Raw genomic sequence first — 25,625 nt, forward strand, 5'->3', positions numbered from 1 at the left:
GAGCAGGGCAGCATGGTGTGCCTGCCCGGTCCCACAATATAATGGCCTGAAGTGGCTGCATAGTGATTACAACAGTCCGGAGTGGGCAGAGCTGCCGGGGCTGTGTAGCCTGCCGAGGTTATGACGGCCAGCATCTCTCCACGTGGCTGGATTTCGCAATCCATCCAGCTGGCTCCCTGGACAATGCCGGCATCTGCCAGGATTCCCCCACTCCCCGGGGAAACAATCCCTCTTTTCTGAAAGAAGAAAATCAGTACCTTCAGTACCTTCATCACGGAGTTTTCTGGTCCCAACATCCAAGCTCCCATGGTCTTGATTGCAATTTTAGTCCACAAAACAGGTTTTTAAACCCTTGTAGCACTTTCTGCTGTCTGCCGAGGGGTTTTTTGCCACTGTCTAACCAGTGAGTCTAGGTTTTACACCAGAAGTCCAGTTTTTACACTGTTCCAGCTTCTATGCCATGATTCCAGCTTCCTGCTGTATTTCTCCGGTTCCAAACACTGATCCAGGCTCTGACGCCCTGTAATCTGGGTCCCAGCTGAATTTCCAGCTCTAGGCTGTTAATCAGGTTTTGGTTTGTAGACCAAAATCCAGCTAAAACACCGTGCGTTTCCTTTGCTCTGTGTTGCTGAGTTCTTATCACTTCGGGGTTCACCGCATGTTAAGTCATGTGTGGGAGGAGAGGGGCAAGGAGACAGAGACACTCAAACCCCAGTGTTGGTGTGGCACAGAGGAAGTTCATTTTTCCAAGCCCTTCCTTATAAAGGACATTTTGAAAGACCTGGTCTGTATGTTCTCTTTGGTCTGAACTCCACACTCCCTCGGGATCTGGCCAGTGAAATGCTTGCAGCTTCATAAGAGACCTGATTGGGAGAAGCTCCTGTCATTCAATCCTGGGGCTTGGTAGCAACCAAGCTCACGTATGCTATTTGGTGACAGGCCCAGTATTGTTTAACTTGTTCATCAGTGACTTGGGGGAAGGGGCAGTAAGTTCACTGACAGCACAAAGCTGGGAGTAGTGGCTGATACCTCAGAGGGCTGTGAAGCCCTTTAAAAAGACCTCAAGAGTTTGGAGAGACGGGCAGAAAAGAAAGGTCTGAAGTTAAACCAAAGCAACTGCAAAGTCATACGCCTGGGGAAAAATAACCCCATGCACCAGTACAGGCTGGGGGCCAAACTGCTAGAAAGCAGCTCTGCAGAGAAGGACCTGTGGGTCCTGGTGGACAGCAAGCTGTCCATGAGCCTGTAGTGACCCTTTGTGGCCAAGGCAACCAATAGTATCCTCGAGTGCACAGGGACAACATACAAAAATAACATAACTATGCATCAATGAAATTTCTCTTTACACATAATATTTGTCTCTTAATTGTGAGACCCAACCATCGCATTACCCATTTATAACATCTACAAAATGGTTTTGGCATTTTTAAGCAAAGATGGTGAAAGTGATTTGTGAAGGAGGGAGGAAAACCAGCTACTTTTTCTTGCAAAACAAAGCCAGACAAAGCAAATTAATTACCTTTAAAAACTCCCCTGCTGCTTCTCCACATTTGCTGGATATTGCTAAATTTAACATAGAAATAGCCTTCACTGAGGAGAGATGTTCTTGAGTTTTCTACTGAGGAATTAGCTTTGATTGAAATAAGAGATTGAAAATTCACATAGTATGTATGAATAATCTAATTTGTACCCATTATCTTCTTGAGACTGATGGTGCAAAAGCTCTTTGTTATCTGTATTTCCCTGCCATACATGCTATATATAGAAAAAGAAGAGAACAGGTCCCAGCATTTCCAGAAAAACTATATGTGTCTTTGCCTCTTGCACAATGTGTCTTGTAAAGCACAGCAGGAATGATTTGTATTTAATAGTGATGTTTTTGCCCAGGTTTTTTTGGGAGAAAAAGTAGTTAACAAGCAGTCTTGGTTTAAAAGACAAATAAAAGGTGGAAGTCTCCCTGGAATGTAAAAATGACCCCTCCCTCCAAATTATTGTGACTTCAAAAATTTCAGGGCTTCGAGGCAAGAATATGGGAAAAAGAAGAAAAGTTCTTTAATATGTATATGTAACAAGATGGAACAAATAATAACAATGATGATTTTTAAAAACCCCAATAATAGACTTTTTCACCCATTAAGCTATTTCCCCTTTGGTGTAGTTACAACCACAACAGGGGCTGATAGTGACTTGGGTGAGGCAGAGAAGTTGCAGTACCTCCATTGCGGCTTCAGGGGGCACTCTGATGCAAGAGGGGGACCCCCATGGTGGTGGTACTAGCAGCTCAGGTGAGAGGGGGAAGGGAAAAGGAAAATTACTCCACCAGGCACGCATGGGAGTGGTGATCCGTCTTTGGCGCCACTAATTGGAGTTGGTACATGCTGGGAAGGAAGGCAGGGCTTTGTCGTGATGTTGCACTACCATACAGAGGTCCAGCCACGGGCAGCCCCAGCTCCAGACATCTCACCATGCAGTGGCTTTGGGGAGGGGATGGAAAGGAATTACTCCCCCAGGCTCCCACATGGACTGTGCTTGTCTCTCTCGGCGCTGGTATTTGGTGAAGTCTCAGTCAATGGGGCAGCCAGGACTCTTTCTCTCTTGCAAGCAACGGGCTTACAAGCAGGTGGCAGGCAGAGCTCCATGGCAGTGTTGAAACCACTGTGCAGCAGAGGTCCTAGGTGAAAAAACTCTGACAGGACTGTCTCTGCTCCAAGACGGGAAATGACTACTCCCACACAGCTAAAAACTCCAAACCCCTGTTCCCCTTCCCAAAACCATTTCAATGGTATATCAGAGTGCTTGGCTACTGCTTTTGTTTCTTAATCACTGTCTATTTACCTAGAAAGCCACCCCCAGCTCCCTGATAACAAATGGGAAGAAATTCACTTCAGAAAACCTAACCCACAGAAGTTCATAATGAGTATTTCATGTGAAGCATCAGGGGGTTTGGCAGGGCCAGAACATGATGAGTAAGACGAGCCATGCAAGATGTCATGCCAATCCCTGCCAATCCAAGGGATGGATTTTTTCATGCAAAACTTTGTGCACATTTGATGGCCCAGCACCTGAACAAGCTCAGTGTTGGGGCTTGGCAGGGTAAGTGTTATGCTGGACAGGAGGCTCATATTCTTTGGATCCAACACACAACTACTCAAAATCCACTTGAAAGCTTTAAAAATCCTTTGGGAAAAATTATTGGAAAGCACTAAATTAAGGCTGCGTTCCCTATTTGTTTGACAGATGAAATACCATCAGTGAGGCCACCATACGTGTTGAATAAGTACAAGAGAAAACAATACAACTTCCAATTCTAAAAAGTTTTTTTTCTAATTGCTATGTAGGTGGTCTTTGAGGCCTTGCACAATCTGGAGCCTCGTGGGTATGTTGTCGGATGGATCATTGCCATCAGTTTGTTGGTGGGAATTCTCATCTTCCTGTTGCTGGCTGTGCTCTTATGGAAGGTAAGATAACAGATGCAACATAAAATGAAAGCTAATCCCAGGGAAAAAAAGCTTAAATTTATCCTTGTATTTAACACCCATTTTCTTTAGGAGCTGAATAATGGTCTACTCCATTACAGAAGTCATTAATCAGCAAAACTAATTTAATAACCAAGCTTATGTGAGGGACATACAAGAACTAATGACATAAAGAAGTGAAAAAGTGGGGTTTTTTAGAGCCTGGTTATTAAAAGCTGAAATCTCTGATAACCATTTCAGGACAGTGGAAGGTCTCAAATAGAAATATACTGTTGTATTACACTTAGATACTTTGCATTTCTATGTTTTTATGATGACTGAGGTTCACTGATTTGAACAGAGTTTCCTGAAAATCAGGTCAACTTTGCTTGACCAGCAAAGAGATTGGGCGTGTGTCTTGCAAAAACTAGCTGGTAGCTACTTTCCAAGAGAGAGATGCCTTTGGGAGAGGAGTATACAGCAATACATTTTTCGGATCCCTCAGACAAAGAGTTCCATATCAGTAAAATGCCTTACCAGAGCAAGAAGCATCTGGACCTGTGAAAAGACAGCCTTCACATCATCTTTGATAAAGTGCAATTCTTTTACCCAAGCACTGTTTCAGTATAAAGCTGCCCTAATGCTAACACTTGCCAGCAGCCATCTGGTGTGGTAAATATGAAGGGTAAGGAACTTCAAGTGTTTTCATTTTTCAGTTCTCTGTTACCAGTCCATAAATTTAAAAGACCACAGTCAAGGTCAGGGACTGTCTTTGAGAGAAGTAAATCTCAAATGCACACATGGGAACAAGTCCAGCATTATTTTGATTCCCATGGCAGAAATCCAGGAGCTTGACTTGCACTTAGTTTAGTAGCCTGTGTGCTGCAGGCTCTGCTAGCCGACTGTGATGAGACAGGAGGCCACAGCCCCAATGTGCTGGACATATTGCTGCTGGTCGTGAAGCTATAAAATGGATTTAAAAACCTAAAATTGGTCATGCAATTTTTATTTTAAATTAGGTAGATGTGTGTATAGTTGGGTTATAGATTAAATATATGATATGACATGATATGATATGATATGATATGATATGATATAATATCTAAATTTTATATTGGTTATAGATTTAAAGTACTTTTATAATCAGTTTTGAAGATTTCTAAATACTTACTAGCCAATGTTCATTTCGAAGACAATGTCTGACCACAGTCTAGAATATCTCAAAACTTCTGTTTCTCTGGCATTTGGGACATACTTCTGCTTTCTGTGTCAGAAATAGTAAAAGCTAAAAAAAGTCCATGCAATTAAGATAGAAGAATAACCTAAGATTGGAAGAGGCCCACGGTTTATGTCTCAGTGACACACAGTTTTGATAAAGGATATACTGCTGCTGATACCTAGATGACTGATTTCATATTCCTCATTTCCTGTCATAAAAAGACATGAAATAAACTGTTTGAAAATGTTCAAGGTAAGAGAAATATCACCCTGTGAGTCTTCAGGTAAAACTTGTACAATTTCAATTCTTGCTCTCTGCTACAGTTAATACAGTTCTTTGCTTCCTGGGTGTCGTAGGTTAAGAAGGAAATGAGTTTTTTGGGAGGTTGTGGTCAAACCAATCAGTCCTTGGATTTGAATACTGCCACCTGGTTTGGCCACTGAAGGTATGGACCGCCTCTGAGAACACGGGGCTAAAAGAGCAGAGAAGTCCCACGGGAACTCTCTTGGTCCCGGTCCGTGAAGGAGGTCAGAGCTCCCCTGCCCAGCTAGGGCTTTTTTTAGATGTTATAATTAATAAAACTTGCTTCCCTTATTCCTAAGTTGGAGCCTGCTTTGCTCTGTTCCTAATCACATCTGACAGAAGCCACTAAGGAAAGTATATTTTCACGGGGGCACTGGCATTGTGCCAGCCTCAAACCATGACACTGATCCTTTAAATGTTATAGGGATCATTCGGTACACGTGAAGAAACTGCCAGTTTGTTGCATGAAAGCTTTGAGAGAAATGCCAAGTAACAGCAGCAAATAACTATAACTGGGGTTACACAGCTGGTTTTGCATGCATATGTGCTGAGGCAAAGGAATTTGAGGTGCCTTGCCCAGAGCTGGACATGACAGTTGGGCTTTGCCAGATGAGCTCCAGTACTTCATCCACAGATTTGCTGATTACTAAAGGATCCAATAATTTAAGGTTTTGTTTTAGAAAAAAGTGATTAAAACTCTGAACTGCTAGTATCAGCCAGTATTTTAATTTATCTTAGTTTGATACAGAAATATATGTAAGTAATATTTCACACTCACTAGTTACTGTATTAAAATTATGGTAATATTAAAGTTGAGATAAAACTGACATGGAAAAGTGTGTTGGGGACACGCAGAGGACAGGACTGCTGGGATATGTTCTTTGAGCTTTTATTGCGGCATCAGCCTCATTACATGGTTGAGACAATAGGAAGATGGCAAAAGTCATGTACAGCCAGCGTACAGCAAATGACTTCTTTGTTACAGGATATTTGAAAAACTTTCTAGCCAATAGCATATTGCTAAAGCTTATAGACAATTGTTCTAGCCAATTACTACAAGTACATGTACACCTGTTTAATGGAATGCTTGCTTGTCTCCTTTCTATTAACAACACACAATACACCACTACTAAGCTTAAAACCTTCTATCTTGCTAGCATATTTTCCTGCAGTCTTACGGTCCATCTTAGCAAGCCTAAAACACAAGCTATTGTTTAATTCCTTGCTTGCTATACTATTGTAACTTTTTCTACTTTCAGACTTTGTAGCTGCAGCTAGTTCTAATTTTCTCTGCTCTTTCTAAGGCCTACATTTCAAGCTTTCTGAAAATCTTCTTACTTTTACTATTTCCCATGTTTCCCCCCCTTCAGTACAACCAAAAAGAAACCTTCTTAACTTTGTTGCTTATTGACTACCTTGGATTACATAGCTCTACTGCAATACATATGTCTTTTTGCTTGAGTTACCTCTCTTGTTTGCTTGAAGTGTTGCTATTTTATACTACAGTAATTTTAATGCTGTAAAGTATTTGGTCTGTTCAAAGAATATAAGTCTAATCTGCTAATGGTTACTATTTAGTGTTCTAATAAGTCTCATCTATTCTAAGGTCTTAATTCAAAGCTTTCATCTGTGTCTATACTTACATCCACTATCTCTGTAAGATCTTGAGAACTTTCTGTGATTCTATTTCTTACATCTATATCTTGTGTGATAAAAACTTCTTTGACAGTTTTGCCTGTCATTTGTCGTACACGCCGAAGTATACAACGTACTACTACTAGTTTCATCACTTAAACAACCAACACATACAAACCTATTTTATGAAGTTCCCGTAACCAAGGTGCAAAACTCCATCCTTTGAACAAATTGTCTAACCATGATCTACGGTGTTCTTTGATTTAAGCTGTTAAAGCTTTCAACTTTTGTATGCTTTTGTGGATAGATTTAGAATGGTCAGACAAATTCATACAACACAATCCTTCAAAATCTTCACAACCATGTCTATGTGCCAGTAAAAGAAAATCAATTGTTGCTCTGTTTGGGAGGGTAGCATGTCTAACACTGCTGACATCTGTCAGCATATCACTGATTGCAATGGATGTAGCACTGGTTTGTTTACTCAGCCAACATCCAACTTGATCTAACTGTTTCAGTGTCATGGCAGAAGCAAGTTAGGGTAGAAGAAAACCCGCTGAAACTCTTTACACAGCTTTCCAGGGCCTAAAATCACTGCTACAATTTTCTTCATATTGATGGGCAAATTTTTTTCCTCTATGTTTTTTCTTAAGGACTCTATTAGCACTAGATGCTAGCACAGTAAGTTGTCTAATACTGCATGGAACACCTTCAAGGTGTGATGGAATGCCTTGCCAAGCTCTATCTCTACAAAAGTGTATCCTTTTGTAAATGTCGTGGATGTTGATCAACCCCAGAAAGTCCACCCAAGCTATCTGAGTAATTACACTAAAAACTCAAGTTTCTCTAAGCAGGGTAATTGGGAGTGACATTGTATTTTGGAGGATCATTCTCTGACTAATGGCTATCTGAAAATGTAAGACAGAGATCTATTGTTAAGGAACTAAGAATCTCCAATTCTTGGGGCTCAGAAAGTGCTTTAGGAATTTTTTTGGTCCAAATGTCCCAATCAGCCACAGGATTGCTCCCGTTGGCAACCTCATCTGATTTATTATTAAGTTGCTTTTTGGTCAAGGAATCATAATATATAGGTATCGGCCAATCTTTTACTGGCACACTGACTAGACAGGTTGAAAAAGGCTTTTCTGGATTTGAATTGGACATACACAGTGTCCGAGCCTGCCTTGGCTAAGGTCACCCAAACATTTGTTTTTGGCTGTTCCACAGGCAAATCTGCACCGCAAGAAGCATGCAAAACTAGCCAGCACCCGCATAACACTCAATTTCACTCCATATCTTTAGTGAGCTATTTTTTGGCAAAAGATTTCCCCATATATTTCAACTCACAAATTCTGCTTTTGTTCCTTCCCAAAGTTGCCTGGGGACTTAATGACTGTGTTAAAAATGGGGTAATTTCACCTTTAAAAGTCCAATGAGGGGATTCACTTTCTCTTATTCTATAACATAATAGAAACTACACTTCTGCCAAAAGAGCTCTATGCAACCAGCAATTCACACGCTTATTATTGACATAAAATCAAGGTTTGTAGGTTCCACTGGTATGTCAGGTGTGACTCATAGTCTCTCTGTTTGGCTGACATCTGCATACTTGTTTCTCCATTCTTGGACTCATCAGTGCTTTCTTGAGTGCAATATGGTTTGATGTTCTTTGCCGGAACCCACTAAGGTCCTGCACCTGTAGAGATGCAAACATACCCTTTACCCCAAGTTATTAGTCGGAAAGGACCTTCAATTTGTCCTGTCTCAGGGCTTCTAATTAAAACAAGGGGATTTTCTTTCAGTTTCACCTGTGTGATTTGAAAAGTACCTAAAAATTGGTGGATCAGGTTCTGTAGAAGAGCTGTTCAAAAAGTTAAAAACATATAAAACTTCGCTCAGTCTTGTCTGTGGCATCACATCTACTGCCCCCTTCTGTTGATCTAGAATGCATTTTATCATGTGATTCATCTTTTCGATAATTGTTTGACCTGTGGGGGAGTGAGAAATCCTAAAGGTGTGATGAACACCTTAATCTGTTAAAAATGTGACCCCTTTTTGGGATATAAATGTGGGGCACTAGTCTGTTTTTACTTCTTGGGGCACACTTGGTGAAGTAAATGCTTATAAATAATGTTGACAGGCATGATTACTTGTTTCTCTTGTGTGGACAGAAGCTAAGACTGCACCTGATGTTTTGCACCATGTGTCATCCATCCTGACACATGGATGTTTTTAAATTTCTTAAAGGAAGGATACTTAGTGATGCCTGTTTGCCATTATTGTACACTTTGTAAACGTAGTGGGTTGACAGCTCCTGTAGAAACAGGGTTGCACAAGCTGACAATCAGGGTAAGTACTAATGATAGCTTTAGCTCGACTTTTGGAAATGTGAAATGTCCTCACAAGTTCTTGTGCGTTTTGGTGGAAAAATGCATGACTTAGTTTTGCTTGTTTAAAAATATTTGGTAAAGTGTTTGAAACAACCATTATCAGTTTATCTGCTCTTGCATTTCTTCCTGCTATAAATCTTGGAAGCGAGGAATGAACTCTAATGTGAGAAACAAAATATTGTGGGTTCTTTGTTGTAAAATTGTATAGACATGAAAGACAACGATATAGGGTATCATTACTAACATCCTTTAAAACTGATCCTTCTATTCTTTTAATTACATTAATAACATAAGCAGAATTTGTAATCAAATTAAAAGGTTGTGGAAGGAGCTGAAAAGCTTTAACTTCTGCAGCTAGTTCAACAATCTGAGGCGACCCTTCTACTGTTTGAATGTCTGATTCTCATGTTTTAGTTGTTTGATTTAACTATCACTGATTTATGTATCTTCTTTGACACATCAGTGAGGAGAGTTATAGTACTTAAAGGTTCTTCATTTAGCATGGGTTTTTCTCTAAAACTCAATTTTGCTTGCAACAATTTGTGGGTTGGATAATGAATAGAAAAAATACCTGAAAAATTTAGCAATCTATTTTGAAAATCATCTGAATTTTGCAATGTAATACCAATTGTACTGTACCATTGTAACTTTTTCTACTTTCAGACTTTGTAGCTGCAGCTAGTTCTAATTTTCGCTGCTCTTTCTGTTTCTAAGGCCTACATTTCAGGCTTTCTGAAAATCTTCTTACCTTTACTATTTCCCACAGGAAAGTTGCAGTCCTAGAGAGGAATCTTAATTCTCTGATTGTGAATATTTTGTAGACAAAATTGTCCAAGTAGATCCTACAGTCATTCCTAAATTTTGTGTGTAAAGAAGTAAAAAAAAAAAAAAAATCCCAACTTTATATTAGAATTTAGTTTTTAAATGTGTAATGAAAGAACAGATTTTAATTAGATAGCAATTTGGATATCTTAGAACTGCTGGTAAGAACGAGAATTTAGCCAAGATTCAGGACTAGATTATAAAATAAATTATATTTTTATTAAGAAATTAATTAGAGCTAAAACGTGGTGCTGGAAGGCAGCTGGTTACACAAAAAAGAGCAGGAGCTGGAGCAAACTCATTGTAACAGAACTGAACACTGGCAGCAGTGCAGTGTGCTGGCAGCGCCCATGTCTCAGCTCTAGGTGGAAGGTATGCTTTTGCTGTGTGCACAACTACATCAGAAGTGGCACTACACAATGGACAAACCCTCAAACATGCTGGTGTTTTGCAAATGGAGTAAACAATTCCTTAAAGCTGCAGAAGAATACTAGAATACATGTAAATATTTCACATTACACACTGCTAGAATTAATAGAATTAGCAGGAGTGAGATCTCAGGGATATTCCAGTACAAAATTCTGTTTTTAAACAGAATAAGTTTACTGTGCATCATACGAAGATGAGGATGGTAATATTTCATTATTTGTAGATCTAAAATTGCACAGTTTAGGGGGTTCTTGTCAATGGAAGTGATGTTAAATGTTTGATTGTTTCACTTCAAATAAAAGCTTACTTATTCATGTGCAAGGTCACAGCCATGTTTATACATACATAAAAAGCTTTTTAACATGAGCTTGATCAGTTTTTGAGTGGCTTTGCTGTTCTATTTATTTTCATATTTCATGTAGATGTTGGGCTTTCTCTGGTTTAAGTGCATACAGGTTCAGAGACTCTGAGCAGCTTTTCCCTGATTTCCACAAGATGCCATGTATAAGGCAGACTGGCAAGGATTGCCCCATTTTTGCCTATTTTGTTGGACAGCCTAATTTGTGGCTTTTTCTATCTTGTTCATCTACTCTGGATAACTTTGTGCAGGCATCTGTGGGGACATGCTCTCATACTTGCCAGATTTTCTGCAGTGCAGCTCTCTCTCCACACTTGTGCCTCACCTGTGGTTGTCCATTTGCAAGGAGGAGCAGGAGAGGCTCTCATACTGTTGCCCACAGCAATACATTTTGTTTTTTTATGCAGAGATTGGCCTATACCCCTTTGGTGGCCTCCTGATGCTTGTGGAAAGTGGAGCAGGGCACGAGGTTGCTTTTCTTTAGGCCAGCTACCCACAAGGCTAAACAGGCCTATGGTTTCACAAGCACTGGCAACAATTCAGGAGGGAAAGGCAGTGATGGCTGGTTTATTTTGTTGAGTGCTGTACCAAACATGCTTCCCTCAGGTGTCAGGACTGCAGTAACGTGTCAGGACAAAGTCTCCCTCAGGCATAGTGTATTTATGCACATCTAGACCAGGTATACACCATGCAAAGGCAACACTGAAGTGGGATATATTGTAACACAATAAATATTCTATTAATGATAGTAGTGCTTTACAATGTTTTGGATTGAAATTCCTACATTTGAACTGGCTTGAGTTGTGAAGTGAATAATCCATATCATTTTAGATTAAGGGCACTGAAAAAACAAAATGTTGTCAAAGAGGGAATGTGTAAGTGAGCACCAAGCTGGACGTTCGGGCAACTGAGTGATCCATGGAGCCAGCTGTGAAAGTGATCTTCAAAACAAAGATTTTGTATTAATTTATATTTACTGCAGCAACATTGTTTTATTTCTCTGTGGTATATTTAACACAGGAAATGGACATTTATCAAAACTTATTTATTTGACATTAAGTATGTCTCTGAGCTGAGCCTGTGGTATCCAAGCTCTGACTTGACTAAAATAAGGTTTCTAGCATTGCTTTCTGGATTCCTGGGTCAAAGAATTTATCTCTGGGTGTCTCTTCTGTAATAAGAACCACTTCTTTGTGGATTTTTGAGAGGATTGTGGAGAGGAGGACAAGGAGACTAACACCCACATGTTTGGCTTTTTGCCTAGCCAGAGGGTTCCTGCTCTTCAGTGTGTGCTACACAGTACATTTTTGCCTTTTGTCTTAAAATAAGAATTTGAAGACTTTTTTTTTTTTTTTTTTTTTTTTAGTTTTTAGGAGAAAAACTTAAGATTGTGTAAGTGTCTTTGAAAGAACACTTGTATTCCCCTATACAGAGTAGTTGCCATTGCCTCACCTATTGTTTCAGCATTCAGAAGATATTTGAAGCTAACCAAGCCTAAGCTAACTTAAAATTCATCTATGTAGTAAAATCAAAAAAGTTTTCCCCTTTTTGGAAGGAGAGGCTTTCTCTTACTTCAGGCTTCAAACATTAAGTCTTTTTAAATGGGCCAAAACATAAAGCCCATCAAGTTCCATTGAAAGAAAAAAATAAATACTTCTAAACTCTGCACCTAATCTTTCCCAGTGGTTGCTCTGTATTGTTACAAGCCCCAAACCATTTTCTCTCCCTTTAATTTGTCAGTATCTAACTACTGTTTCCTGAGCAGTCATCGCACCAACCCCCTTTCCTGGTGGCCATGTTTTGGAGTAGTAGCTCTGCAATGAAATAAAACTGATTTAAAAAAAAAAAAAAAAAAAAACCACAAAAAAACCCCAACACTACAGTTTCCACCCTGAGGTGCATACGGAAATACAGTTATGGCATGAAACCTCTTTGGATTTCAGTATAGGGGAGTAGTGTGGCTGTTATACATACATACACATGCGCGCGCGCACACACACACACACACACTCTCACACAGACAGAGATATATACATAATCATAATATAAGTTATACACATAATCATAAAATCAAGGTAGAAAAAGACCTCCAAGATCGAGTCCAACCCTTGACCAATCACCACCCTGTCAACTAGACCAATGGCAGTAAGTGCCACATCCAGTCATTTCTTGAACACTACCAGAGGTAGTAACTCTGCTGCTTCCCTGGGCAGCCTATTCCAATGCTTAACCACTGTTTCAGTGAAGGAATTCTTCCTCATGTCCAACTGGCACCTCCCCTGGCACAACTTGAGGCCATTTCCTCTTGTCCTGTCACTAGTTGCCTGAGAGAAATAGGTGACTGCCCCCTTGCTACAGTCTACTTTCAGGTAGTAGTAGAGATCAGTAAGGTCTCCCCGGACCCTTCTTTTTTCCAGGCTGAAAAACCTACCTCCATCAGCTACTTGTTATATGATTTATTCCATAGACCCTTCATCAGTTTCATTGTCCCTTTTCATGACTTGTGCTAGCATCTCAATGTCTTTCTTGAAGTGAGTGGCTCAAAACTGGACACAGTACTCGAGGCTCAGCCTCACCAATGCTGAGTACAGGGAAATAATCACTGCCCTGGGTCCTGCTGACCACACTATTGCTGATACAGTTCAGGATGTCATTTGCCTTCTTGGCCACCTGGGCACACTGCTGGCTCACGTTCAGATGGCTGCTGACCAGAACTTCCACGTCCTTTTCTGCCAGATGGCTTTCCAGTCACTCTGTCCCCATCCTGTAGTGATATATGGGGTTGTTCTGACTAAAGTATACAATAATATATGTGTACATATACACATATATATGCATATATTATATATGTGTACATATACATACTTCTTATCTTTATTTGTCTCTTTCTCGCCCCACTCTATTTTTATATAATCTTTCCAGTAAGAGTACATTTTAATTGAAAAAAAGACCGCCAGCTGGATGTAATAGCTATATGACTTCAAATGTTGTTTAAAAAGGTGGGGACAGAGAAACCTATTGAAACTGAGTGGCATTTCATATCTGTAGTGAAAGTTGTTGTGTTTATTCCAAATTCACATGCTTCTTACTTTCTGTACATATTATTCCAAGAATAAACCATTATGTACTATGGTAAAGCAAAAAAATAAGAATAATAGTTGTTGTTCAGATAAACAAAGCAGTCAGATCAACTTGTTGTGAAAGCACTTACAAGGCACTACTGGTGGGAATGATGTATTTTACAGCTGTGCTTGTTTGAAAGTCAATCAGCAGAGGAATTAACTCCACTCAAATATTCTGTGAGAGATTCCAAATCAGAACTACAATGTAATAGGAAAATTACAATAAAGGCAGTAGTACAGAAACACTGTCTTGAACTGACACAGTCAGACTACGACCTGATATCCTGTTGGTCAGGGTGGTGGTAGCAGTCCTATTAAATGGTGTCTGCAGTAATGCTGGAATGATGGATGTGGTCTTGTTGAAATGGTGATCCTGTAAAAAAGGTCTGGTCCTTCTCTGGAGGTCCAGTGGTGGTTATCAAGAGGTCCTGTCCTCTTGAACTCCGGTGGTGGTCCTTTCGTGGTATTCCAAGCCTCAGATTATATCCAGAAATGCTTGGTTCCTCCCCCAAGCCAGGGTATCTCACAATGGAATGATGTAATTCTGTGAGTCATGCTGAAAGACCCTGATGGCCCCTTAGCAGAGATGGTCCCCCCAGGGTGGCTCCTGCTTCCCCAGAGGGAGTTATCAGGGCTAAGTCATGGAGAAGACAACGAATATTGCTCCACCCATTTCAACAGCTTATACAAATGCTAGTAGAATACTTTTGGTATATTTGGTATACATCTTACATTATAACCCAAGAGAACAGATCACAAAGATCTTCCCTGCAGAGATGTAGATGGATACACCAGATGCTTTGGAACCTAAGAAGTCTATATTTCTTCTAATCTTTCTTGTTTTTTTCATCTTTATAATCTCTTCTTTATTTAAATACATGTCAACACTATCTTTTCAAACTTACTTCTAAGTTTCTGCTCACCTTTTTCCTCTAATTTTTGAGGTTGTCTCATTCACAAAAACATGATCCCTGTTTGTAGCAACCTAATAGCCCATACCTGTCTGTCCATAAAAACTGCAAAAAGTGACTTTGGGTTCTCTGAAATTCCTCTTTCTGTAGTCCTTGAAGATTGCATTCTCTATGGTTTTGTGATAAACTTTCCAATTTTATTGCTTTTGTTACTCATTTATCTAGTTGCATTAAGTTGTTACTTGCTATCTCACATGTAGGCTTCTCAGGATACTACTTTCTTGATACAGACTCTAGGTTCAGTAGACCTAGAACTTTTTTCAATATTATCCTGTTACAAATATTAAAAATGCAGTCAGGTGATAATTAACTTCTGTCATTCAACACCAAGCCTTTATTACCTCCCAAACATGGATAGATCTTAATTTTGTATAGTATCTAGGAAGCCTTGAGGAGGAAATGGGGCAATGGAAGTGGTTGGCTGCCTGCACAAATAATCAAGTTTTCACTAGGCAGAAGTTGAGTAAATCATTTGAAGTCTGCTTATTTTCTTAAAGAACAATCAAAACTTGTTTTATTTTTTCCTTTTCCTGAACCAAAGCAAGCACCACAAAATTTTTGTAGATCCTTGACTTGCTGAGACCAAAAGGGTTCGTATTCTTGCAACAGTACCTCAAACTTTGGGTTTTCTACAGCCGATTACTCCACTAAAAGCTGTGCTTTTTCAATTCTGACTGGATGTTGCAGAAAGATTTAAGTTTGGTCATGTTTTATTTGTTCTTGCACAAGTAAATGGTTAATGCTGCTGCTGTAGCCAGAACACTGCCTTCACCACTGAGTTTGCTGGCTGCCATGTAGTACTTGTTTACTACCCTCAAAAGAAAGATTGGCAACATTTCCATGGTGGCATGTGTCCAGTACTTGTAAAATGCCTTTGTTATCTTTCTTGATAAAATGAGCTATGTAAATGTGCAACAATAATGTTGTGACTGAGTGTTCTCTGTGGTCTCAGTGTCCTCCAAATGAGAGCTGTGCATGCCAGAGTACTTTGAGAACATCACAGCCATTGTAGCTGTGTTGCTCTTATCCTGGAACCAGGCAGACAAATGTAATCCACTGGCAAGAGAGAGGTAGAGTTGTAATTCAGAATGTGTTTCAGAAAAGACAAAAGATAGCCATCATTTTCAGGTCTCTAAACCAGAAAAAAAATGCACATGTACACTGAAAAATTGCAAATAAGTACCTAAAGTTCCAAAATATCCTACTACCAGAACGCATTATATATATTTATTGGAAGTCATTAGCATTTCTCAGGTCCAAATGCCAATAATAGAGCAAATGTGATTTGCCTAGTCTGAATTCTGTCTTTAGGCTTGGTGTCACAATGGGCAATGCTCTATTATAAACACCAGACATAGCCATTTCCTTCTGGTTTGGCTAACCTGTCGCGGTGCGCCTCCAAGCATCCACTTCAGAGTCACCCGGCTTGCTCTGGCACAGGAAGCAGCAAGGGACACCCTCCTGTTTCTCTGGAGGCCAGGAGGGCAGCTAAGGCTTTCACCTTGCACAGGCGAGACACTGTGTGACGGAAGGCAAAAGGAAGGAGCGGACTCCTGTCAGTGGTTAAGTCCAGTTTATTGAAGGAAACTGAGAAGTCCACAACCAAGGTGGTCCAGCTGACAGAAGACCCAAGGCTGGGCTGTGCAACAGTTTATAAAGAGGGGAGGGAACTGGGGCAGGGCTTGCCCATCTGCCAATGGGGCTACAGGAGGGTGTGGGGAGCAGGGATACAGACATGCAGGGGAACCAACTAGGGTAATTCAGGGGAGGGACCCCAATGCTTGAACCAATCACTCAATGCCCCTAGTGGAAGTTTCTGGGACAGGTTGCCAAGTGATGGACAAGACACCAAGGAGGGGTTAAGGGAATGACTCAGCTCTTTTCAGGGAGCAGGGCGTGGAGGCAGGGAGATTGACAATGAGGAGGAGGGAAGAGGCAATAGGGGAGGACCATTATAACGGGGGGGAAACTGGATTGAACCAAAGTACAACTATTATAACTGAAACACACAAAACCACAATACAACACTAACCCATGAAGGTGACTTGTTCTGAGAATTGTGAAACATGGTACAACTTTCATTCAAATATTTTTTACCAATCAAATACATCAAAGTATGATTGTAAAGCAAAAAAAAATTTCAGTATTGTTTCTTTCTTTTCTTTGGAAAGGAAATAGAAAATATGGATTGAGATATGTCAAATTAATTGTGTTTACAGCAATGATGTCTTTAGTTATTGTCCTATTCCCTGTTGAGATTTTAGAAGACAATTTTTTCTGGACGTATCTGCAGTAGACATTGTGTTCTTTCTCAGTTTTGAAAGCGATAATCAAAGATAAACTTTTGTTGAGGTCTGTGTTCATTCTATGACTTTTTAAAAATAAACTATACAGTAAAATTTTGCAATAGGTAAAAATTTCTAAACTATATGGAATTATTGTAAGTTGGAATGTTTGGCCAATCTTTTTAATTAGAAGTATACTGGTATAGTATATAGGTAGCATCTGTCTTGCAAGATACTGTACATAGTTACTACGTTGCAAGATGCAAGATGTTTGTATTTTCACTAAACTTAGGTTACCCTAACTCAGCACTGAAAGATCTTTATAAGTCCAGTCACTGGAATTCTCTTAATTTTTGAAATACTGCAAATACTAAGTCCTTAACAAAAGATACTATGTATGCACAAATGAAAGCCTAGATGAATAAGTCTTGTCTGATGCAACCTAGATGGTACCTACATGGTAAAGATATTCCAAGGGTAAATAACAGACCTACCACTACATTACTGAGTAGCTCCTTTGAAGCCAACGGAACAGCTCCTGGGAGAAAAGTTGCACAAGAATTGGTTAGAGGAACAAATTATTGATTAGTGGGGTGACTCTCTGGCATCAGTGGCGATGGCAAAGCATGTTGTATTAAAAGAACCCAATATATTAAATTAGATTGTCTGTACTTTTGTCCCTCTCTGTGTGCAGTTAACTGTTTCACATACCTAAACACATCTTATCCATGCATGCTGCTAATCTGAATTATGCATCTACTTTGAGGTACCTAGCCTTAGTGACTGTTTTTTGATATGTCTTTCAGATAGGTATAGGGCATTTGGTTAAAATAATATTTTAATTTTTATTATTATTTTATTTATTAAATAAAATAATTTTATTTTATTATTATTTAATGATTGTTTTATTATTGTTTAATGATCCCTTTAGATAAGTTTATTACTTGTGAATGCTCTTATCAAAAAAAGACTTTTATCTTATTATTGCAACATTACAAAGTAACTGCCTAATAAAATATGTGTTTAAAAACTGTGCTTGTTTTAGTACTACAGTATGTGAAATAAATTTACTTTTAATATCTATGAAGAACTACAGATCTTCTCCCAACTTACCAGCATTAACATCTCAAGAAATCTTAGCCAGATTAGATGAAAGTAAGTTAAAAGTTAAGGGCTATTTTGTGTACATTGCTAATACTTTTGTGCCGTAGCAATGTCCATCAATTGCAATACACAGGGATCAAATACAGATGGTAGGTATCAAAGTCTTCCACAGTAGCTAAACAAAGTGTTTGCAGAGGAGAACTTATCTTTGAGCAAGCTGCTGAACTTATCTTTGCCTCAGTTCCCTGGCTATATAAGTATATATGTCATTGTGTACACGTACAAAGTGTGTATATGTGTACACATATGTGTGTGCAGCCACTTGTGGAATGGTGATGTTTGAATCACATTATTTTCTTGTACTTGTTTCATTGAGCAAATAAGAACCTACATTATAAGAAAGTTGAGGGATTTGCCTCTCAAAAAATCAATGAAAGACCTAATAATCTAAGCCAGACCTCCTGAGTGCTCATGAGCTTACTTTAGTTACACTAGCATCCTTCCTCTGAAATGCACATTTTCTCCTTTAACTATAGACAAGACACATCACTCCTCTCCAAACATGCCTCTTCCTCACATGGTGATGCAGGATTGACAGCTTGACAGTTCTTGGTGGAAAAGCTGATACAAATATCTGTTTGTGACCTCTTTGTACTGTGGCAATCATTCTTTAATTGGGAGAAGAAACACACTGCAACCTCTTGAAACTGATGTCTTGACAGAATCATCCAGGGCTATGCAAACCCAAGTGCAAAATGTTTTTACCTGACTTCTTGGTGGTAGTAAAATGAGATGCATTTAACGATGCATTATGAGACGCATGATAACCAGTGATCAATCTCTACATGGTGAAATACTCCATGCTTCTAATCTCAGCAACACTGCTTTGCAGATTTTGGGAGTGTTCCTGGCATCTTAATGGGGTGTGGTTCCTGGCCCTGCTTTGACCCATGATTAGCTGCAAATTTTTCTAGCTGTGGGACTGTTTATGTGAAGGGAGAAGTACCCAAGTAGCACATACCAAAAAAAGATGAGATGTGTAAATTGATTGTGAATGGCTTGGGACATCCATCTAGATTAGCAATGTGGCAGTAAAAGATTAATTATGTGAATACAGACTGAACATCAGGTATGACCTGACACTGCTTATATTAGATAAAGAAATTGTGTACCAGAGGAAAGACAGCTTGTGAGTAAGGCACTGAACCCAAAGTATGTTGTAACAGCCTTGTTCCCTGTGAGATTTCTTTAGTAGTTCTCATGTTTTATTTCTTACCCCTTTGTTAGTATTTACTTTTCTCTCTTTTCTTTTTACATGTTAGCTTTTCTTTTTACTTGTTGGCATGTTGTGGTCAGTAACCTTGTCAATAGAGTAATATTGTTAAAAATCAACACTTCTTGTGTGCAGTTTAAGACACAGTATGCACTAGAAAAACTTAATTAAAAACTAAGAAGTGGCAAAACCTTCTGATACAGTTTTGAATTCTGCTTGAATATTGTTGTTCACAAACCTCTATTCCTAACTCAGTTATAGTCTTGAAGCACTGCTTTAATTAAGACATAATGTTGTTTTTATAACAGTATGTGACTGTTATAATTTTTTTTCTTGTTTCCTAACTACTTAACACTAATGGGAAAAAACTTTTAAAAATGTAAAATATAACCATTCTTCTACAAGTCACGTTTCAAGCTCGAAATCCACATTTCTCTGTTTATTTGACTGGGAAAATTAACCTTGTTGGACATGATAAAAACATTTTAGAAATTTACTTAACAGTGAATAAAATAAAAGCAGATATTGCTTGCCCTCTGATCAGCTTTTTTTTTTTTTTTCCCAACTGCAAATGAAATTTTATTTTGTAGTCTCAACACTCTTCAAACATATTTATTATTCACATGCTAAAGAGATAGCCACAGTCCCATACTTCAGGATGTGTTGGATAAGTGCTTATACTTTTGGAGTTTGGGGAAGTATAAGATCTAGTAATTCAGCCTTTGGATATGTAGAAAGTAGCAGAAGAAAAAAAAAAAAAACCAACAAGATAATTGATTATTGTGATGATAATTCAATAGTTTGAAATAATTTTTACTGAAGTTTTCCATTTTTGTGGGTGCTTGAAGAATGCTATTCTATGTGAGTGTTGTTAGATATGATTTACCTGGGATTGAAGGGATTTTAACCTGGCATGGCAGTTAAAGCGAATTGTGTATGCTAAAGACTTTAAATACCTGTGTTTGAATGGAGGACTTGACAGTGCTGTCACATGGCAAGAAATAACTTCACAATAATGGGTGTAATTTCCCATCTCACATTAGCAGTTTTTGTGTTGCTTTATTATTCAATATTGCCAGAAATATGCTTTCTTCTCAACATATACTGTAGATGGCAGTAAGGTTGTGCTAAAAAAGGGTACATGGGCTGGAATAACTAAATTAAAGATGTATGTAAAAACCTATGGATGGTTTCAGGTTTTGAAGTGACAAAAAATAACCAGTCCTTTCTGGAGGTCCTTCAAGACTGGCTCTGACAGTGAAGGCGGGGAGAAGAAGAAGCATGGAGTTTTGTTGTCAGCTGCACTCCCCCCATTACAGTCTGCTGCAACACAGAACTCCATTGTTGTTGTCTGGGCATGGATGAGGCAGAACACAGCGCTCCTTTTGCTTTTTAGTTAGTTTAGCTAGCTGAGGCTGTCCGAGTTTTCCCTGGACTGTTTTTCTTTCCCTTTTCTTGGAACTGTTCAAACCTGCTCTGGACTGGGACCTGGGGAAACACCGAGAGCTTGCACTTTGTAGCCTGCTGGGGTCTACTCTGGGCAGCAGCCTTTCCCAGTGCCAGAGGGACTGATAACAGAGTGACCACTCCCAGGAGAGACTTTCTGAATTTGTCATCTCTTCAGAGTGGTGAATGAGTTTTGTCATCCAGTATTGTTCATTTCTTACCCCTTTGTTAGTACTTACTTTTCTCTCTTTTCTTTTTACGTGTTGGCTTTTCTTTTTACTTGTTGGCATGCTGTGGTCAGTAACCTTGTCAACAGAGTAATTTTGTTAAAAATCAACACTTCTTGTGTGCAGTTTAAGACACAGTATGCACTGTATGTGCTGGGGAATGCTTTGCCTGTTAAATGAACAGGTTTTCTTCCCCTTCTCTCCAAGACAATTCTTCCTGAACTGGTTGGGGGGAGGGGCCATGTCAGCTTACTTTCTGGGGGCACCCTTTTGGAGGTTTTCTCCCAAATTTCCCCTAAACCAGGATACAGTCTCTCTCTGCCTCCTGTAAATGCACTCTACTGTTGCTCTTCTTCTCATGAGTGCCTTCCCCAGGCAGAGCTTTACTGATCAGAGCCTTCCTTGGATGGGGATGTGTGAGCTCACAGACTCCCTGATGGGGTCACAGTTTTGGAAGTGGGTATTTCTTTGCTCTATACATATAACTGTATGTGTGCACATACATGTGTGTCTATATATATGGTAAGCAAAATTTGGGAGAAATTACCAATATTAGAGACTCATTGCCTATGTAACAAGTGTTAGCAACCACTGGTCAACTGTAAACACCCGTTCTACAAATGAGATCACAGCAATGTTCCTGTTAAAGATGAGGCTCTTTCCCTTCCTTGCTTGAAATTCAGGACTGAGTACCAGCAGTGCTTTTCTCAATGGGTTTTTTTCAGTTCTCGTAATGGCTTTGTATTAGCCGTGGAAAAGGGACCTGGTGTCACTTCAGCCGCAGTGATAAAAGAGCCTGTATATATTCAACCCTATGTCCTGCTTTGGTCCAGTTGTCTGCCTCCTTATTACCCATCATTGTATGTGTTCTGGTTTGAAAGCAAAACCAGTGAGAGACTCCACTTCAGAAACACAATTTATTAGGTGTTGGAGCAGTGAACCTGTAGAAAGGGTGTAGTCTTCTTCTGAAAATCCAGTGGAAAAGATGACCATTCCTCTGAGAATCCAGTGGAAAGAAAGACTGTTTTGTCCCAAACCTCAGATTATATCCAGGTGGGGATGCTTAGCTCCTTCCCCCTGGGTGGAGCATCTCACAATAGGCTGTTATTATTCTATGAGTCATGTGATGGGCCCATTAACAGGAGATAAGGAAGAAACAATGCCCCTCCTGGTTTCAACAGCTCTTAAGGGTGGGAATAGAATATATCTTAATGTTATAACCTAGGACAGTATGTTAAATTCACTTGGTCTCTCCAGCTTGCCAAAGGTACTTACCCGCCTTCCCCATATGGTGAATACTGCTGTCCTTCTTGAATGAAATGAGTTAATTGTAAGGAGATGGATGTGTGGTCTTTTGTGATACAATAACTATCTTGTGATTTTTTCATAGCAATTACAAAAACCTCTTTCTGGTGATGGTAGGGATTTTATTACATTAAATGTAAATATATGTCACTAAAGAACAGTGTCACATAACAAAGAATGTCCTTGTCTCTGAAGGATGGGAAATGTGTCTAATCCCTCACCACTATTTCTGAAAACATTAAAAAAAAAAAAATCCTGAAGGTCCAGTTTCTCTTTTTGCTTTCACTGAAGTCCTCTACATAATTTTACAGTATCCACATCATTTACAGCAAATAAACATAATTCTTCATAGTGGAATCACCTCTAGATGTAGGGTTTCTCACCTCTAGATATAGGGTTTCACACTTCATTAATATTTATTACAGTTTTTAGCTCACTTTTTATCCCTATCAGAAAGTTATATGACAGCATTCTTTATAACAAAAAAAAAAGTAGCAAAATACCAAACCCTCCTTACCAGCTTTTAAAGACAATTCCTGAAGCAGATGTTCAGAAACAGACATTTTTAATATAAAATATCAATGGGAAATAGTTGGGGTTTGCTTGTTTGGCTCTCAAGGAAATTAAAAAGCCTTTCTATAATTTTGATTATAACTTCAAGAGGAAGTTTTACTGTACCAAGGACCATGGTTGCATGAAAGATGAAAACCTTAAGGATTTAAATCTGTTTTTTAAACTAGAAATTGTACTTCTCTTGGCAGTTTTCTAATGCATAGAACATGTAGGTTCTGTTACAAAAACTGATAATACAAAAAAAGCCACCCACGTTTTCATAACGTGTAAATAGTAGCAGCAGTGACTAAATAAGTACCCGTGATTAATCCAGCTGGAGCAAAACAAGAAAGAAGTAGGCTCTTACAATTTATTTTTTGTTATCAATATAATAATTTGCTTCTATTTTAGACTGAAAATCTAGAGAAACTTCTGCTATTCGCTTGCACTCCCAACTGAGCTGAATTCTGTTGGCATCACTGGTGAACTTTCACTGTGATTTTATGATGGTGCAATCCTGAGGATGTCTTCTCAAAAATAAATTCTTTGCACTGGTATAACTTGTGGGTCCAAGTACAAAAATTACTAGCAATGGTATTTTTCTGCTAAAAAAAGAATTTGATCTCACTTTTAGAGTAAGTTTGAAGAGTTGGGAACTACAGAAACTCCTCTCCAATTCTCTGTTTCTGAATCCTTTCATACAGTTTTCTGAAAGAGGCTAGGAAGTGAGAAAATACAACAGAGTCACTTCTGTGAGTTGATTTTTCAGAACAGAAACACCATTATCCATGTATTTGCACGTATGTTGCAACAGATGAAGCTTTGCTTATGGTACATGGGAAAGATACTATGCTCACAGTCTGTGCACAAGAATGGCTGAAGAAATTACTTTTAAGGTCTAATTCCAGTTATTCAGGGGGGCATTCAGGTTATGGGACCTTTGTAACATAGAGATCATGAGCATTTATATGTATGTCTACCTACTGTGCATTTATGAAGTAGTTGCAGGCGTTGTGGCTTAGGTATGTATTCTCTAATTTAGTGCTCCCACTAAAACCCTGAGCCTTTCGTACCTGCTCCCTTATGGTGGGCTGGAGAGGAGTGGAAGCACAAAAGGTAAAGATCACAGACTGAGATAATTTACTGGAAACAGAAATGAGGTAAGAAAACAAACAGCAACAGCAACAATACTAATAACAAAAGTGTATAAAGGAAAGAGTAATTCACATGCAAAAGGCTCACTGAGTCCAACCTGGCCCAACCACAGCCATGCTACCCCAACCATTCCCTCCAGCTCGGAACCAACAAACTCCATCAATCCTTTTGAGTCCTTGAAATAGACTCACCTAAATTAATCTTTGCCAAGGGTGCATGGGGTCTCTGGGCAAATCAGAATGGGGTGATTTTGCCATTCATTCCCAATCAGGGTCACCTCAGGTCATCTTGGGACCCCTCTGTCACCCCAGAAATAGAGATAGACCATTCCCTTACACATCTTGATGGCATCAGGGTACACTGTGTGCCAGTGTCAACTAAAGCCTTATTACTCTTGTGGGTCTGATGTGCCACGCCATGGGGTCCACACAGTCCGATAGATCTGATTCCCCCTTTCTTCCACATGGCTGGAGGCAGGGCCCCTGTAGTTCTGGTCATGGCAGTCATTGCTCAGTTCTTGTAGACATGAACTGGAGATGTCTTCAAGAGGATCAGAAATAACATTCAGCCCTTCCATTTTGTCTGAAGACTTGTCCACTGGAAACTGGATTATCATTGAAGAATTTCTGTTGGTGGTTGTTCTTCTTCTCAATTAATGTACCCCTGCTGTTAGGGCAGAGGTGGGTTTTCCATCCCACTTTCTTGTGTCTTCTCTGTGGTTGTGCAGGTAAAACTGCAGGTTACCGTGTGGTGTGTACCCCTCTCTCCAGCAGAGGGGTACGTGCTCCCAATAGCAGAGATTCTGGTCTGTACTGGCAGGGGCATGGGACATTTTCTCTCTAGGTTGCTTGAGTATTTCAAGTCTGTCTGCAGTCTTGTTCAGTCTTTTCACGGCCGAGGCACAGGTTGGTAGGGAGGAAAAAAGAACTTCATATTGTCGAAGTCGGGTGATCACCTGAAGCAGTGCTTCTTCTTTCATTGACATCAATGCCAAAGGGTTGGTGTACAATGATGGCACACTCCATAGAAACTTCTGCCACATGGATTGTGTACACTGGATCCGATCTGGATCTACAGGGGACTGTTTGTTATTTGGATCCCTAGAGATTACCTCCAGCACAGCTAATTCTTTCAGGTTCTGAATACCTTTCTCCAGGGCATTCCACTTGTCTCAGTGCACTATTAGGTCATCCATGGGAGAATACTGTTCCCTCATGCTTGACAGATGTTGTCTCCAAAGGCTGAGAGTTTCTGTCCTCAGTTTCTGTCCTCTTTCCAATCCTCTTGCCAATGCCTACGTCCTGGAACAGGGATCCCAATTGCCTGGCTTCACTACCATCTACCAATAGTTTCGTATTGCATGAAACTACCAATAGTTTCATATTGCATGTTGTGATATCCCAGCATCAGAACAGGCAGGTCACAAGGGGCTCTCCTGAAGGGTGACTGAAATGTTTTTGCATATCTTGCAGCTCACCTCAAGGTAGGGATCAGTGATTCTCTCTGGCCCTGCTTCTTCCTCCTGTTGTGAGTGCCCTAGTCCTCTTCGTCCTTCACTAAGTGAACTAAATTTG

The 25,625-nt window shown here is 39.6% G+C and overlaps 1 protein-coding gene across 1 annotated transcript in view; it reads left to right on the forward strand.

Moving 5' to 3' along the window:
* The window catches only part of LOC121353949 (integrin alpha-9-like), a gene marked incomplete at its 5' end in the record, with an annotated part of 178,084 nt that overhangs the window by 146,983 nt on the left and 5,476 nt on the right, over window positions 1–25,625 (forward strand). The window contains one exon of the mRNA XM_041468170.1: window positions 3,339–3,458. Coding sequence (XP_041324104.1) covers window positions 3,339–3,458 — 120 coding nt within the window. The remainder of the gene's footprint in view (window positions 1–3,338; window positions 3,459–25,625) is intronic.

The sequence above is a fragment of the Pyrgilauda ruficollis genome, unplaced genomic scaffold, assembly GCF_017590135.1.
Source record: "Pyrgilauda ruficollis isolate IOZ18807 unplaced genomic scaffold, ASM1759013v1 scaffold213, whole genome shotgun sequence".
NCBI classification, from domain to species: Eukaryota; Metazoa; Chordata; class Aves; order Passeriformes; family Passeridae; genus Pyrgilauda; species Pyrgilauda ruficollis.